The 16,649-nt window shown below is 45.3% G+C and overlaps 1 protein-coding gene across 4 annotated transcripts in view; it reads left to right on the top strand.

The window, feature by feature from the left end:
* CUX1 (cut like homeobox 1) overlaps nt 1-16,649 on the top strand; it is a 1,145,546-nt gene that overhangs the window by 311,859 nt on the left and 817,038 nt on the right. For all 4 annotated transcript variants that reach the window (XM_069226953.1, XM_069226954.1, XM_069226952.1 and 1 more), the window contains exon 4: nt 1,036-1,114. In XM_069226953.1, coding sequence (XP_069083054.1) covers nt 1,036-1,114 — 79 coding nt within the window. The remainder of the gene's footprint in view (nt 1-1,035; nt 1,115-16,649) is intronic.

The following is a 16,649-nucleotide window of genomic DNA, read 5'->3' as shown; positions in this document are numbered from 1 at the left end:
TCCTGTTTTGGCATTCTGAGATCCCTCAGAAACTTTCTACATATGCTACCAATTTGCACCAGGAGGGTGATGGTGCAGACATTAATGATCTCTTGTCTGGAATATGGAAACTCCCTTTATTTAGAGCCTCCAAAATATGTGATAAGACTTCAAGTGGTCCAGGATGCGCAGCTAGAATTCTTCATAAAATTCCCAAGCATCAGTAAAGCAGTCCAACCGTGCACTGGCTGCTGGTTCAAACAATAATGAATTTCAAGGTACTTTGCATCGCTCATTGGGTCATACATGAGAGAGGCCCACCCATCATCCAGAAATTACTCACCCTCCATGTGCCTCGTAGGCCTCTGAGGTCCGGTAGCCAAGTGCTCCCGACAGTACCTAAGGCTAATATAGCTAAAAGCAACGGCTGCTCCTTTGCGTATCTTGTTACTAAACTTTGGAACAGCCTCCCTGCTGTCCTCAGATTTCAACATTCAACATTCGAAAGTATTCTTTGGAAATTCCTCAAAACCTCTCTTCTGAAGCCTGGCATTAGCTGAAAGTTCACGCAGGTATCTCAGATGGTACAGCTGAGCCAGAGACTCAGATTATGTAGCACTATTTAATGTTGTTCTTTCTATTTGGATTGAAGAAGATGCTTGGAGAAGGTGTAAAATAAAAAAATAAACAAAACCAATCATCTGTAAATGGCTAGTCCATTTAATGATTTTGAATACATGCATGCGTATCAAGTTCTGGAAACCAAAGCCATGTGTCTACAGCACAGTTACAATAGGGACAAAACTAACAGTGCAAGGTTCCTTCTTGTATCTTAATTTTGTGATTTAAAGTTAATGTCCCATCAGTGACAAGCCTGATAATAGTGTGATCATAGTATCAGACTGAGATGCTTCATGCATAATTCAGAACAAAAGTCTACAAGATTGTTTAAATTTGATTTGCTGAAAGTTTGTTAGAAAAGCTCAAGCGGACTATTCTAATTTTATATTGTGATGTACGTTTGAGGAGCTCTAAGTTTGTCTTTATTTCTCATAGATTGATGCGTTGAGTAAAAGGAGCAAAGAAGCAGAAGCGGGCTTCCTGAATGTCTATAAGCGATTAATTGATGTCCCAGGTAAGCACATTTTTAGCGGTGCTAATTAGCAATTTCTAAATCAAAAAGCTCTTCTGCTTGAATAGCCTAGAATTAATTTGAATGAACGTCACAAATTTTTTCTATTTAAGAGTTTGTATTTAATTGTAAATTTAAACAAGGAGGAATGGAATTCAAACACTATTAACATCTAGGAAAACCGAGATCATGTTTCATCGGCTCAAATCAAGTTCATTTGCTAAAAATACTGCTGTTCCAAATCTGTGTGAGGAGATTACAGTTTGTTACTGTTGTTTAGTACATATAAAGTGCACAGTCTTCGTGTTGTTCTATACACATGGCTTTAGATCTGTTTTTGGGAAGGAGGGCAAGTGGATTCTGGGCATTTCAGGTTATCACCTGCCTGCATCTTTGACTTTTTATTTCTGATGGAAACTTTGAACTGCAGAATCCTCACCTTGTGAATTTTCCCAGGCTGCAGACTGAACTGTCTGCCTCAATGAGTCCAGAACATTGGGTCTAAGATCTTGATGTTTCAGCCCTTGACCTGGGCCGCTGTTAGAGAAGATCTAAGGCTTCTGGACCTCTTGCATCCTACTTGTGGACCACCCAGGTGGCACATGTGGATTCTGCAGTCGGATCTGACGTCTCAGTGAGCCCAGCATCAGGGGGACCTACCTGAGTCCAGCCAAGGGTCGAAGGAGACCATGAAAGATCTGCAGCAATTGCTGTTCTACTGCGATTCTCCCTGTGGAAGGCTGTTTTCTCTACCCCACCCAGAGCTAATGATTGTAATGGATGTATTATGGTTGGGTTAGGGATGTTATCTGGAAGAGGTGGGGGTCAGAGGATACTTGTCAGCCGCAGAGGCTCACCTCCATGTCGTCTTGTTGGAGTTGTGAGCGATTTGCTTGGTACTGAAAGTGTTCCTCCCAACCATCAATGGTAATGGAGTACAGGTTCTCATGGACAACAGGACCATAATGTGGTATTACAACAAACAGGGTGGAGTGGGGTTGTAGATTCTGTGCCTCTTCAAGTGGCCAAACTCTCAGTCCATCTCCCTGATTGCCCAATACCAGGCAGGATCTTTTAAACGCTAGAGCGGAAGACAAACCCAGCCGACCGTGCCTAGCAGATCACGAATAGCATTTACACTCCATAGTGGTGCAGGATATCTCCCTAGAATGGGGAGAACCTTGGCTAGATCTGTTCACCAGCACAGAGAACACACAGTGTCAAATGTTTTGTGCATTGGAATTCCCAAGGCAATCCTCTCTTGGAGACTCCTTCAGCATTGGGGATATAGACTCCTGTATGCCTTCTGCTTTTTCTCCTCCTGTCCAATTGCTGAAAAAAGATCAGGAGACTGGGACAAAGTCATCCTTGTGGCTCTGAACTGGGCGAGGAAGGTGTGGTATCCAGAACTTCTGGCTATAAGCACATGTTTACCGATTCGTCTGCCCCTTGGGGAGGACCTTCTGTTGAAATAGTAGGGTAGAGTCTTGCACTCGAGCCTGTACAACTTACACTTCCATGTGTGGAAATTGAGCTGCAAAAGTTGAGCCCTCTTGACCTTTCTCCTGAAGTTATTGTCATAGTGGCAGCCAGGCTTCCATTTACCAAATCTGTTTACTCAGGACAGTGGGAGAAGTTTGTTGTCTGGTGTTCTTCTCAACACATACAACCTTGAATGCACAAGTATCACATGTTGTTCTATTTTGCCTATCTGTAGCTCATCTTGCTGTGGCAACAGTTAAGGTTATCTTTCAGCCCTTTTACGTTTACATCATCAGCCATCTGTCTTCAAGTCACCCTTTGTATTGCCTTTATTGAAGGGCCTGATTCTCCAATCGGACCTTAATTTAGTTCTCCCTTAACCCCCTTTAAACCATTGCACATCTGTCCTCTACCTGCTTACAGGGAAAACAGCATTCCTCATCGGTCAGGACAGTGAGTTAACTTCAGGCATTGTCCGTAGTCCCACCATGTACGTCCCTCCCGAATAAATTGGTCGGCTAGACAAAGGCATCATTCCTGCACAAGTTAGTCACACCCTTCCACATAGGAAAATCCATCACATTACAGGCTTTCTGTGCAATGCCTCACTCCTTAAAGGAGGAAGAACTGCTTCATTGACTCGACCCTTGGAGAGTGCTTGAGTTAGAGAGTACAGATAAGACAATTAACATTTTGTCTGATTATTCGGGGGCAAGAAAGGAAAAGCAGTGCAGCAGAGGACTACCTCCAGTTGAATTGAACTTTGCATGAAGATCTGAAATAGGCTAGCTAAAAAGCCTCCCAGAGGCCTTGCAAGTGCACTCAACCACTGAGAAGGCTGCTACAGCTGTGAGGGTGTGTCAGGCTGCAACATGGGCGTCCCGCCACTCGTTGACAAAGCCCTACTCCTTGGATAAATAAGTCAAGCAGAATGGTCATTTTGCCCAATCTGTCCTCTTGGTCTGAGCCATTCCGTAGACCCATGACCCGGAAAAGTACTGCTTTGGTATCTATTGACATGGTGAGGAATCTGCGGTTATATGTCTATCAGAAGAGCGAGTTACTTACCTTCAGTAAAGTTTATTTTTTCTGGTAGAGGCTCTATCGAACTACAGGTTCCTTCCTGGCCCTCCCACCTCCCTGTTCTGTTGAAGGGACTCTTATGGTCCGCTACATTCCAATCTGAAAACCTAAACACTGTATAATCTGATTTCAGTTGCCCTGTATCCGTAGAATGAGATCAGTAAAAAAACTGACAGTGTCTGGATGTGGTGCATATATAGGGGCCCAATGTCCTTTCTGGGGCGGGATTGACCTGATGGCAGTACTGAAGGTAAGTAACTTATTCTCAAGGGTATCCCTTCACATTTGACCTTCGTGGCAGACGCCATCTGTGTAGCATAAATCATGCTTGGGTCACTATAAACCGAACAGTGGAAGAGAAAAGTACTGAAAGAATAACGTTATAGTTTGATTAATCTCCATACTAAGAGCACAAACAAACCTAAATAAGTGCTAGAGAACATTCTGAATATAGTATCTAACCTCTCTACTTTGGTGCACTGCTACAGTTTGGGCCCTGGGCCATATGCCTTTGTCTGAAAAACTTCTTTGGACTCGTTTGGGTCTCTGGCCCAGAGCTTTAAACCTCTTTGGCAAGTCACAATACTGGATGGATCCAGGCTGGTTTCATCAACCTTAGAAGATGGGTAGGACACAGATCCTGACACCATTGATCACAGTGATGCCTAGGGACTGGTTCAGTTTGAGGATTTGGTCAGATAGATAATGGGCAGGAAAGGAACGAGATTTGGCCTTCCAATAACATTAGCATCACAGAAGTATTTTCTGTATGAATTCACAGAGTAAGCCAGAAAGTTCATTTAATTCATTCCTATTCCAGACTCTGACAAGCAAGAAGGGCTCAAACTAACGAAGACACTGACCACAGTGCCTGTGTGTAGTTCCATGTCTAGATAAAAATATTGTGATCCGTACTCTGCACCTGCTAGTTTCACAAGTCACTTCATGCAGCTTTTGCAGCTCAGTCTTTTGTCCCTCTTTTTGCCTGATTGGTATAGAAGATGTATTTATGTACTAGGCAAAAGAATGGATCTTATTATTGCAACATCTGTGAAAGCGGCAAACGCACTAAGCATTTTATAGTTTAATTATGTTTTATTAAAACATATTTGCCTATAACCAAAAGGTTGCAAGGACTAAGAGCCTCCCTGTAAGGCAATTACTACCCATATCTGTCCTTCCCAACACTGCATGCCCACCAGTGAGCTGTGTTCCATGCTTCGATTGATCAGCACCCTGTCAACAACTGTGCAGGGTTCTTTTCTGTTATAAGAAGTGTGTCCACTCACCCCATAGATTTTCTACACTATCTCAGTTGGTCAGTACCCTAAGTACCATGAGGTACTATGGCCAGGGCAGTGCCCTAAATGTTTGTAGCAAGGAACTTTGGGACCAGTCTGGTTTATAGTCCTGTAGCCTCCCCAAGAGTGGATATGTGGTTTCTCCACACCTAAGACATTTCATAGCTGGTGGACCATTTGTCTCTAGTTATATGACCTATACCTGTGTCACAGTGATAATATTGCTTGGTTTGCTGTGCATAATTCCAAAGTCATCAGTCTGACCCAGTGTGAATGGAAAGGGATATGTTCGTCTGTTTGCTCAACCCAATATAATGTATGTTGAGAGACTTTGTTTAAATATATGGAATATCTTATTTATAACATCTAACACCTTTGTGCAGAAAGTCTAGAGGTGTGGCAGACCTATGATAACTTTATTAGTATGCCTTTGTCCCTACATAGTTGCCAGCATCTGGTAGACCTACATTTGTTTCACTCCCACAGCTTCAAGGGTCCTGATACTTACACGAGGGAATCTTAATAAAAGTCTCTCTGGCATCAACCAACCATGATCTATTAGAGTTTAGGAATAGATTTTTCATCATTCAGTCTTTGTGAGGGGACCATCTTCTTCTGATTCCTGTCTCCTTTGTCTGGGAGATTTCCCACCTTATTTGCAGCAAATGGTAGATTTTGAAGATCAGTTGTCTGAGATGTTATGATCACATATGTCCTCCAGAGAGATTTGCCATAGCCCTACAGCTCACCCTGCAGTTAGTGCCCCGACTGGTTGTATGTCTGATGTGATGTGTATCTTTCACCATTCACCACTAGGTTTAAGTTCCCTCCTATGATAGTCGCCATGTGCTTTGAGACCTCTGGCACTGCCCTTATCAGAAATTTCTTTTGTTGAGCATGTGGCAAGTAAATGAAGGCTATCTGAAGTTTAGGCACTCCATTTAAGAACCAGGATCAGAAAACTTGCCGCTTTGTCAGTCCAAGTCTATAGTACTCCTGCAGGAAAGTCCCTGCCCAAGAGGACTGCTACAAGCTCCCAGCGGTCCTACCTGACCCCAGGAGAAAATATTCTCATGGGAATCGTCTAGAACGTAGTCTGCACTAGTCCTTTGGGACCAAGTGAGTTTCCTGTTGCATATGATGCTCTTTGATCAGGACTGCTAGGAGTTTGAGTGGAGCTGAGGCCCTTAGTATTGAGGCAAACAATCCTAACCATGGGAAGCAATGTCATGTGAAGTGTTGTATTGAGGGTTTCCCCCACAATGTTCCAATCTTCACAAAGTCTTCTGGCATGTTGTCCTCTCTTTGTTTCGCTAGCTTAGGCCTGACTTGGGGTCTTAATTACCTTAAGTACATACAAGTTCACAGAGTAAAGAATATATCCCTCTGTGTGTGCACTGTCTGAGGTTCAGGCGTGAATATCCTAGATGTACCTACTTATCCCTCTTCTCCATATCGGCTAAATAGCTGCCTGAGGTTCACCTTTGCAATGTTCATTTGAATTCACCTCAGAACAGTCAATTGTACATTCTGCTCTTCTCCACAGAGCGCTCCTTGGTTTCAGAACTTGTCAAGGTTTCCATGAGCTCACAATCACCTCCTCCCTTTCTATGATCATGTTTTTGGCTGATGGTTTAAAACCTCTTTTGCTTCCCTTCACCATCCTCCACCTTTCTCTTTGTGATGTGGAAGGGCCTTCCACCTGGGGATCGTCTCTGTCACCCTTCTGGACAGTTCTTTCCTTTTCTAGTATAGGATTTCCTTTGCCAGTGACCGAGATTTAACCTGATGCTGTACCAGACGAAGTTCAGATAGAATGAATGCCCCCCCCCATCTGTCACCCTTAGAGACTGAAGACAATTGTTCAGGTCACCGGTGAGAGATCTGGAATAGGGCAGTCCTGTTGCCATCAAAAATTACTTCATCCTTTTCTTTTGCTGCAGTCTTTTCCTTGAATAGGTAGTGGTACTCTCTTGTCAGTAGGACTGTCAAGGTGTTCTCGCTGCAGTTGTCTGGCTATTCTGTGACAAGTTTGATTTTCTCTTGACTCAGATGAAACCACGATGGCGATGAAGGGGTGCTGCACATAGCTCTCACAATCCGTTCCAGGAACCCCCTCACCTACTTATAAATCTAACCTTTATATTTTTTGTCCCTAGATCAGTTCTCCAAGTCTTCTATCTTCTCTTGCTGGACTATAGTCGGTTTATGGTTATTAATGAGCTCTTGTTTCCTAAATTCATATTCCTTTGAGCAGTTAATGTCAGAACCTTCTAGTGAGAAGGCTTTCTCCAAAAGAGTGAAAGCTTTTCTTAATACTCAGGACCACCTGTTGTATTGCTGCTGTAATGGCCGTGAAGTTTTCTTGGGTTCCCCTAATAACCTCATCCATACACTATTATGTGGCTCTTGCATTTGAACATTTCTCAGTTCAAAAAGAGGATGTGTCTTCTAACGTCTCTGTCCCCAGGTTCTTCTCCTCTTACCTTTCACTGGACTTCTCTGACTGCCCCATAGTAGTCTGCCCACTAGGATCTTGGTTGCAGTGCAAGGCCCCAGCCGCCATCTTGCTCCCTTTTGTAGGTCTCCTGGCACTTGTTACATCCATTGCAGTCTGCTCTACTAAACTGTTAACTCCGTCATCCTCTGCGGCCCAAAGGATCAGCGCTGTCTTGGACATCTGACTATGCCATTCCCAACTAGCATACGCAAGTAAGTGAGCTTCAGGCTCTTTATTCAAAGCCACCATTCCTAGCAGTGTATCCTGACAAAGTGGTACTTCGTACCAAGGCTTCCTTTCTTCTAAAAGTGGTAACGCCTTTTCACATAGGCCAATCTATCACCTTGCCTACTTTTTACGCACCCAAACATCCCTCTCATGAGGAGGAGAGACTCCACCGTCTGGATCCAAAAAGAGTATTGGCGTTGTATCTAGATAGTACCAAAGATTTCCAGGTGGACGATCAACTCTTTGTGGGAAATGTGGTGCGCAGAAAGGAAGGACAGTGCAGAAGAGGACCATTTAACAATGGGTAGTCCTCTGCATCAAGATGTGCTACGCTTTGGTGAAAAAAACAACCGCCTGAGAGTTTGTGCGCTCATTCAACCAGAGCAACTGCTGCTACCACAGCATTAGAACATGGAGTTCCAGTCCTGGATGTCTGTCAGGCCGTAACTTGGGCGTCCTTACATACGTTCACCAAGCACTACTGCCTGGACAGTCAGGTCCGCAGGGACGGCTGTTTTGGCTGTCGGTCCTGCAGAACATTTTGGTGTGATCTTAAGTTTGCATCCCACCACCGGGGATGGTGTTGCTCGGGTATCTATTCAAAGGTAAGGAATCTGCAACTAGAAGTCTCTATTAGATGTACAAGTTACTTACCTTCGGTAACTATATATCTGGTAGAGACATATTCTAGTTGGAGATTCCTTACCGACTCGCCCATTCTTCCCGCACTGCAAACTGATCTCTAGGGAGTGGTACTTCCCTCTAAGGGCCCTAGTTTCGGTGCACCATTCTCAGTGTTCTTCATGGCTCGGCGCTACTGCCTGAAGTCACCGCGCCAGGGTGGCGCCTATATATGACCAGGACGTCATCACGGCAACCACGACACCTGCGGAGTCGACAGACGCCACCTAACTGCGTGCAGGGGTACTGCTTGAAGAAAAGATCTCTGGATTCAGTCTGTCACCTGGGCAACAGGGCAAATTCAAAGGTAAGGAATCTCCAACTCTCTACCAGATACGGTATATTGTTACCGAAGGTAAGTAACTTGTATTTTACATCATCTATAAAGAACCAAACTCCAAACAATCAGGTGACCGCACCCTTTAGAACACTTGCAGCAGAGGCATCTTCCCTAATATTTTCTACCGCACGACATGTGAGAGGGAATCTCCCAGATCTCTGCTCATTTCTTCAAATGTAGTTATAACAGATTACCTCAGCTGTGTTCTAGTATGTTAGAAATATTGAAGGAAGGACTCTTTTAGACATTCTGTGACCTGTGGTAAGAAGAGGCTGCATTCAAAAGACCCGCATAAAGAATGTATTTACTGCCTTTATGCATCTAACAAGGTAAAAGACTGTAAAAAATGCAAGACTTTCTCTACCAAGAATCTCAAAGATCGAGAGAGAAGGTTTTTGCTTTGGCTTCAAAAGCTCAACTCTAAAACTGTGGCTGTTTCTGAGACAGAGGATAATGAGAGTTCTGTTGCCTCAAAGCCAAAACTGAAAAAGACCGAGGTCTCTCTGTGGGTCACCTCAGGTGCACAAGAAGGCCTTAAAAAAGACTCATCATGAGTCGTCTAAAGACTCCTCTCATGAAGTAAAGAGTGGAAAAACTGAATGTAGATCAGAGCCTACTACACCATCTAAAGTAGTGTCACTAAAACCTGTAAATTCCTCCTCTGAGCCAGTCTTGGGGAAACATAAACCAACTGCAAAAACATTGTAGACTGACTGCAACACTGTCAAAACCATCCTCAATAACTTTAAAGATCAAGAGGCCTGCCACTAGCCTGTTGACGACTACCACCTTGACAACGACTACAATGTTGACGGTGCACTGTTGAGGACGACCACAATGTCAATGACCACACTGTCGATGAGGCATATATCAATACTGTCGGTGACCGCACAGATTTTGACACCTTCGAAGAAGACATTGTCGACTAGACCATTCAACGACACAAAAAGGTGTAAAAATATTGTTAAAAACAAAGCCTAGGAAGCCACCCATGCTAATTTTGACCACATTGTCGCCACCACCGTTAACAACATCCCCAACAAGACAGCAGCCTACCCCAGTGATGCTGCATCCAGAACTTAACTTGCCTAGCAAGGTGTCCCTGTCGCCACCTACCCACTTGCTAGATGTTGAGGAGTCAGATGACGATGAACAGATCCCTTTTTGTGCAGTTCAGCTTATCGGAGTTGCATGTAAAATACCAGGAGGAGGAGTATGATGGGGACTATTATGAACCTGTTTACCAAGGCCAACAGTACATTGAACATCTGTGTCACTATATGGAACAATACCAATGCTTCCCTTCACAGGATGAGGTCCACGTTCTAGCTACCTTAGTCCAGGATTTACAAAGCATGCCCTTGGGCTATTACAAACACTTTCCTGCACAAGCGTAATCATCTGTAGATATATCAGCTCCTGCACCTCAATCACCACAACCTGTGCCACCACCAGCTACCCCGACGATGACTCCAAGGCCACATATTGCCATGCCACCTCGGGATGACCCAACGTCATTGTCATCATCTAAAGATGAGGAAGATAGGGAGGAAGGTGAGATTCGAGACATAGTGTTCAACGAAAGAGTGGGATGATTACCTAATTTAAACACATCCTCCAGCACCACAGTGGATGTATTCTCCACCTGAAGACTTTGGTGGGTTTCACTCACTAATGGAAAGAAAAGCAACACACTTACAACTCCCAGTCATGGTTGTAGGAAGCTAACTCTCTATATAGTGCACTAAAATAAAGTACAATGTGCAGAGAATCCAGTGGATCCCCAATTGGTATTGCAGAGGCAAAAGTTGACAGATCTTATTCTCTATTTATGGTAGTGTAGGTGAGCAGTTAGGCTTATCATAAGTTAGTGCTAAGCATTTGTTGAACTCGGAGGCAATAAATGAGACACCAACTCAAAGAATAAATCCAAGACCAATTTAGAAACATAACAATTATTTTATATGTTTCAAACCCAGGAACTACATAATCAGTTAAGTAGACTTTTAAGCATAAATACTTTGCAATTTTCAGAGGTCTCTCAATGTTAGCCCATGGAGGAAAATCAATGGTCAGCAAACACAGGGTTAACAATGACTTAGGAAGCCAATCTCAGGGAGTTAAGTACTGGGCACTGATCAGAACCACAACAACAGGTCACACTGGGTGGCTGGGTGCAGAGGCTGCAGTAAGGCTTTGGGTACCCAATGTTTTCCTATGGGAGTTTGACCTCGTGACAAATAGGCTGCAGGCTCTCACTGGGATGCCAGTCAGGGACAACTGACACGTAGCTAGTAGACCTAGGAGGCTGGGGGGTTGTAGGTGCACCTTTGGTTCTCTTCTCCTGTGCCCATGGGCAACAGATGCCGGGGTGTCTATTGGTGTCGGGTTTTCTTGCCCGGGTGCACTCACTGTCACGGAGTCCTGTGAGTTGAGACTGCAGGCATCATGGGGAGCCCAGCAGGGGTGGTCCTAGGATGGACTCATGCTCTTTGGAGCCTGGGGACGTCAGTGGCACAGATAACCCACATCAGCTGGAGTTGGGGGTCATGGGTGCATTGATTGCTGTAGGTGTTGGGTTTTCTCTCACCACCGGGCTGGAGGTGAGGGAGCCTGCCTGCAGGGGCTGCAGGCGACTTGGATGAGTTCAGGAGGGGTGACACTTGGGTGGACTCAGTCTCAGGACAGCTGGGGAGTCCTGCTGGCACCGTTGGTGGGCTTCTCACTGGTTTGAGGTCGTCTGGTGCAGAGGTCACTTCAGGTGTCGGGTTTCCAGGCTGCAGAGTCCTCGTTGGATACTTTGTTGCTGAGCAGGTCCATTGCTCACGGGAATCTGAGCATTTTTAGAAGGCAGGCAGGTTTCCTGGGTTTCTTGAAGCTGCAGGACAAGTCTTTTTGTGAAGAGTCCTGTGAGGTTAGCAGGCAGGCCGGAAGGGCTGGTACCAGGTCAGCTGCTGCTTCTTCAGTTCTAGGGTTCAGGGGTGCCACCTAAATATCCAATTTAGGGGCATTACAAGAAGTGCAAGGTGGTAGCCAATAGGCTGACCACCCTTAGCGTGAATACACCCTTCTTATGAACAGTAGTGTCCACTTCAGCTTGTTAACTTGAGGGGTAGACTGGCATGAAGTGGGCGCTCCTCCTAACTTAACTAATTTTCCTGCCTGTGCTGCCGCCAAAAGCTGAGTCAGGAGAGGCGGGGTTGGTCATCTCCACCATCTGAAGAGACTTGGGTTGCATTTCAAAGGGTGGCAAAGCCTTTGAAGCTCCCTGCCCTGGAACGTCCATCCTGCTCTGGACAAGCTGTTATCACCTCCTCCCAGAGCAAGCCTTTGTTCTGCCCCTCTAAAAGCATTGGCCCTCTCCTCAGGGGGCCAGAACTCAGTCTTGGGTTGCTGCACTGGTTTGCCAGCCAGTGAACACACAAGTAACTGGATAGGTTTTTGGGGGCACCTCTAAGGTGCCCCTCTGTGTGCCTTTATTAATAAATCTATCACTGGGGTCAGTAAGGGTTTATTATTTTGAGATGTCTGATACCAAACATCCCAGAATTCATAGATGTCATCATGTAGCTGGGGAACACGTAATGACCAGTGTCCAGCACATGCATTTAAAATGGCTTCTCTTTGCACTTGCTATGTCTCAGAATCGACAGAGAGACAGAGCCGGGGCATATACTAGGACTTACAGTGGTAGCTAAAGAGTTTGCCAATTGTGCAAAACAACTGTGCAGTTTTGGGGAAGAGATCTGGAACTGGGGACCTGTTTAGCAGGAACCCAGTGCACTAACTGTCAAAGCCACATCAGAATCCAGACAAAAAGGGTGCTTTCCAACAGTGGTTAAACAATCTGTACTATTTCAAAGAGCAGTCCAGGAAAACAGTAAGGGCAATCCATATCGTAGATTACATCTGGGATGAAGGGATGAAAGTCTCAAAATACTGAAAACACCAACTACTGTCACAGCAGTTTGGTACGAATGGATAAAAAATATAAAGCTCCTGAAGACTCACCTGCTTGTTTCATAGGACATCCAAAGCCAGATTTGGTCATTTTTCAAGCTGCTCAATGCCGGTTCAAATACCTGTCAACTTCAATCATCACTCCAGCTGACGAAGATGACAAGCGCCGATAATATTGGAAAAAGATTCTCCACTGTGTCAACTACGACTGTCCGAGCAGCAATTCTGGACAAATGCGATCGCCAGATGCGGTCATACATCGCCACATATCTGGATTTCATGCCAGAGTACAAGACAGTAGAGGCAGAAAAGATTCTACTGGAGGAGGAAAGGTCGGCATCTGAAGTTATAGATTGTGCAATGGATATTGAATCTATAGGATTCAGATAATTGGCAGGATCAGTGGTTCTCAGACATCAGAGCTGGCTCAAGGCTACAGTGTTTAGACCTGAGGTGCAGGAAAAGAGCTTAGATAGCCTTACCATGGCGAGGCTCTATTTGGTAAGCATATCAACGATGCACTGCTAGCAATCAAGTCAGATACTGAAACAGCTAGGTCCTTGGGAACACTTTAGTTCTGAAAGGCACCCTTTTGTGGAGTTTGTGGGTGAGGAACATATTCCTTTCAAGGAGGACACCGGAGGTATCAGCCCTACCAATTCTTCCAGCAGTCATTTCGACCTGCCTATCAGTAGAATCAACCCTATCGAGCACCACCAGCAGCAGTGTACTTCAAACGACAACCGAGGAGAAAACAAACAGCTTAGGTCATAGGCACTAGCAGGAAGCAGTGACTAGGACTTATTGCAGGTTACAGCATCCACAGAGCACCATCATCTGGGAGCCCAAATTTCACACTATGAACACCAATGGAAAAATATCACTACGGACAAATGGGTCCTGAATCGCAGCACAAATGGCCATACCATGGAGTTCATTAAAAATCCACCTCATAGTCCACCGAAACAATCCTTGCCTTCGCATGGAAGCATTGGTTATGTTAGCTATGGCTATGTTAGCCAACGGTGCAATAGAAAAAGTCCCAATTTCACAAAGAAAAATGGGTTTTATTCCTGTTATTAAGAAATCAGGAGAATGGCACCCCATTCTAGATCTCAGGAAGCTCAACATACACATGAAAAGGCAATCTTTTTTGTATGATTACATTCCAGGAAATTATCCTCCTCCTCAATCACAGAGATTTTGTGACAAGCGTCGATCTCCAGGATGTCTTTTTCCATATCCCTATCCATCCCAGGCATTGCAAATTCCTTAGGTTCACAGTAGCCAACACCCACTACCAATTCAAAGTGCTTCCGTTTGGATTTGGGTCCGCACCCCAGATATTTGCCTATTTGCGGCAAAAGGGCCTTCAAGTTTTCCGTATTTCAACAACTGGCTGATTAAGGCGTTGTGCCATCACGAAGCGCCCTTGGCTGTAACATCTTGTATTCAGACATTTAAATCCTTGAGGCTTACGGTAAACTATCAAAAGTCTCTCCTCTCTTCCTCAGTGGTGATACATTTTCTAGGCGCAACCTTAGACACAATGTAAGACAAACCATTCTTTTCCACAGACGAAGGAAACTCGGCACCGGCAGCAATCTTTTAAAAAGACAGTCTGCTTCAGTTTGCCTTTGCAAATCTCTCCTAGGCATAATGTCATCAGCCATTCTCCTAATTCTGAATGCTCGTGTAAAAATGAGGCCTCTCCAGGAGGATCTGGACAAACAATATCTACAAGTGGACGGCTCATTTGATGACATCAGCCACATCACACCACCGATGAAAAGTGTGATTCCTTGGTGGATAAACCATGACAATCTATTATGAGTATTGACGTTTCTTTTTGGATTTTGGAGTACGTCATTGTAGGAAAATGGCTCCCTGTTGTAGTTACTCCCCACTTTTTGCCTGATATTGATGCTGACTTGACTGAGAAGTGTGCTGAGACCCTGCTCCACAGGCCCCAGCACCAGTGTTCTTTCAGTAAAAATGTACCATTGTTTCCACAATTGGCAAACCCCTGGCACACAGATAACTCCCTTGTAAAAGGTACTAGTGGTACCAAGGGCCCTGTGGCCCAGGAAGGTCCTTAATGGCTGCAGCATGTGGTGTGCCACCGTAAGGGACCCCTCACCTAACACATGTACACTGCCATTGCAGATTGTGTGTGTTGGTGGGGAGAAAAAGGCGAGGTCGACATGGCATCCCCCTCAGGACGCCATGCACAAAAAATACTGCCTGTGGCATAGGTAAGTCACCCCTCTAGCAGGCCTTACAGCCCTAAGGCAGGGTGCACTATTCCACAGGTGAGGGCATAGCTGCATGAGCAATATGCCCCTACAGTGTCTAAATCCATTCTTAGACTTTCTAAGTGCAGTGTGGCCATATTACGTATATGGTCTGGGAGTTTCTCAAAATGAACTCCACAGCTCCATAATGGCTACACTGAATACTGGGAAGTTTAGTATCAAACTTCTCAGAATAATAAGTCCACACTGATGCCAGTGCTGGATTTATTATAAAATGCACAGAGGGCATCATAGAGATGGCCCCTGTATTTTACCCAGTCCTTCAGTGCAGGACTGACTGTTCTGTGCCAGCCTGCCACTGAGATGAGTTTCTGACCCCCTGGGGTGGGAGCCTTTGTGCTCTCTGAGGTCAGAAACAAAGCCTGCACTGGGTGGAGGTGCTTCACCCCTCTCCCCTGCAGGAAGTGTAACACCTGGCAGGGAACCTCAAAGGCTTAGGCCCCTAAGGTGTCCTGAGCTGAGGTGACCCCTGGCTTAAAAAATCCTCCATCTTGGTTTTGGAGGATTCCCCAGGAATAGGGATGTTCCCCCCCCCTCCCCTCAGGGAGGAGGCACAAAGCGGGTGTAGCCACCCTCCAGGACAGTAGCCATTGGCTACTGCCCCCCAGACCTTGGAGGAGGCACATATTTCCAAAGGGAGAGGGTGTTGCCTCACTCTCCCAAAGGAAACCCTTCGTTCTGTCTTCCTGAGCTTGAACTATTCAAGCATCAGGAAGGCAGAAACGCGTCTTAGGATGGCAGCAGCGCCGACTGCCCGGGAAAATCCTGAAAATTGGTAGGAGCAAAGCTGAGGGACCTCTAAGGATCCCCCAGAGTGCATGTAATCATACATCCTATATTGGCAACAGTATTGGGGTATGATTCTGACATGTTTGATACCAAACACGCCTACGTTCGGAGTTACCATTATGTAGCTGGAAATAGGTAGTTACCTATATCCAGTACATGCGTAGTGACCTATGTCCTGTACATGCTAAATTGGCTTCCCCGCACTCACAAAGTCCAGGAAAACGGAACTGGAGTTCCTGGGGGCACCCTGCACTCTGGGCTAGGAGGACCTGCCATAGCGATGACTTACAGTGACCTGTAGTGAAATGGGTGCATGCACCCTTTTACGCAGGCTGCAATGTCAGGCCTGCAGGCACACTTTGCATGAGCTCCCATGGGTGGCTTAATACATGTTACAGCCCATGGGAAACCCCTGATGCCCCAATCAGCTGGATACCTAGGTACCATATACTAGGGACTGACATGGAGTACCAGTATGCCAATTGTCTTAGGGAAGTTAGAGACAACCAAATCCAGAGGGAGAGAGCACAGTTACTGGGGTCCTGGTTAGCAGGATCCCAGTAAACAGTCAAAACGCACAGACATCAGGCAGAAGGTGGGGGTAACCATGCCAAAAGAGGGTACTTTCTTACAAAGGGACCTTATGAACGACTTATAGTTCTTATCAACTGAATGTAAAATGTCAGGATGATGAGGAAGAATACTACGATGAGTATGATCCACAAGGTTTCACAGCTCAGGGAAAGCCACATCAAGAGGGTAATGGTCTATGTGCCATGCTCTCTAATTTGTGATTTATAAGTCATGTTGGCAGATTATAAGAAAAGATTTCCACCCGCTGGTGAACCTGCACCTCAGT

Source organism: Pleurodeles waltl, chromosome 3_2 (assembly GCF_031143425.1).
Source record: "Pleurodeles waltl isolate 20211129_DDA chromosome 3_2, aPleWal1.hap1.20221129, whole genome shotgun sequence".
Lineage (NCBI taxonomy): Eukaryota > Metazoa > Chordata > Amphibia > Caudata > Salamandridae > Pleurodeles > Pleurodeles waltl.
The sequence above is the reverse complement of the archived record's forward strand: the minus strand, read 5'-3'. Positions and strand labels throughout refer to the sequence as shown.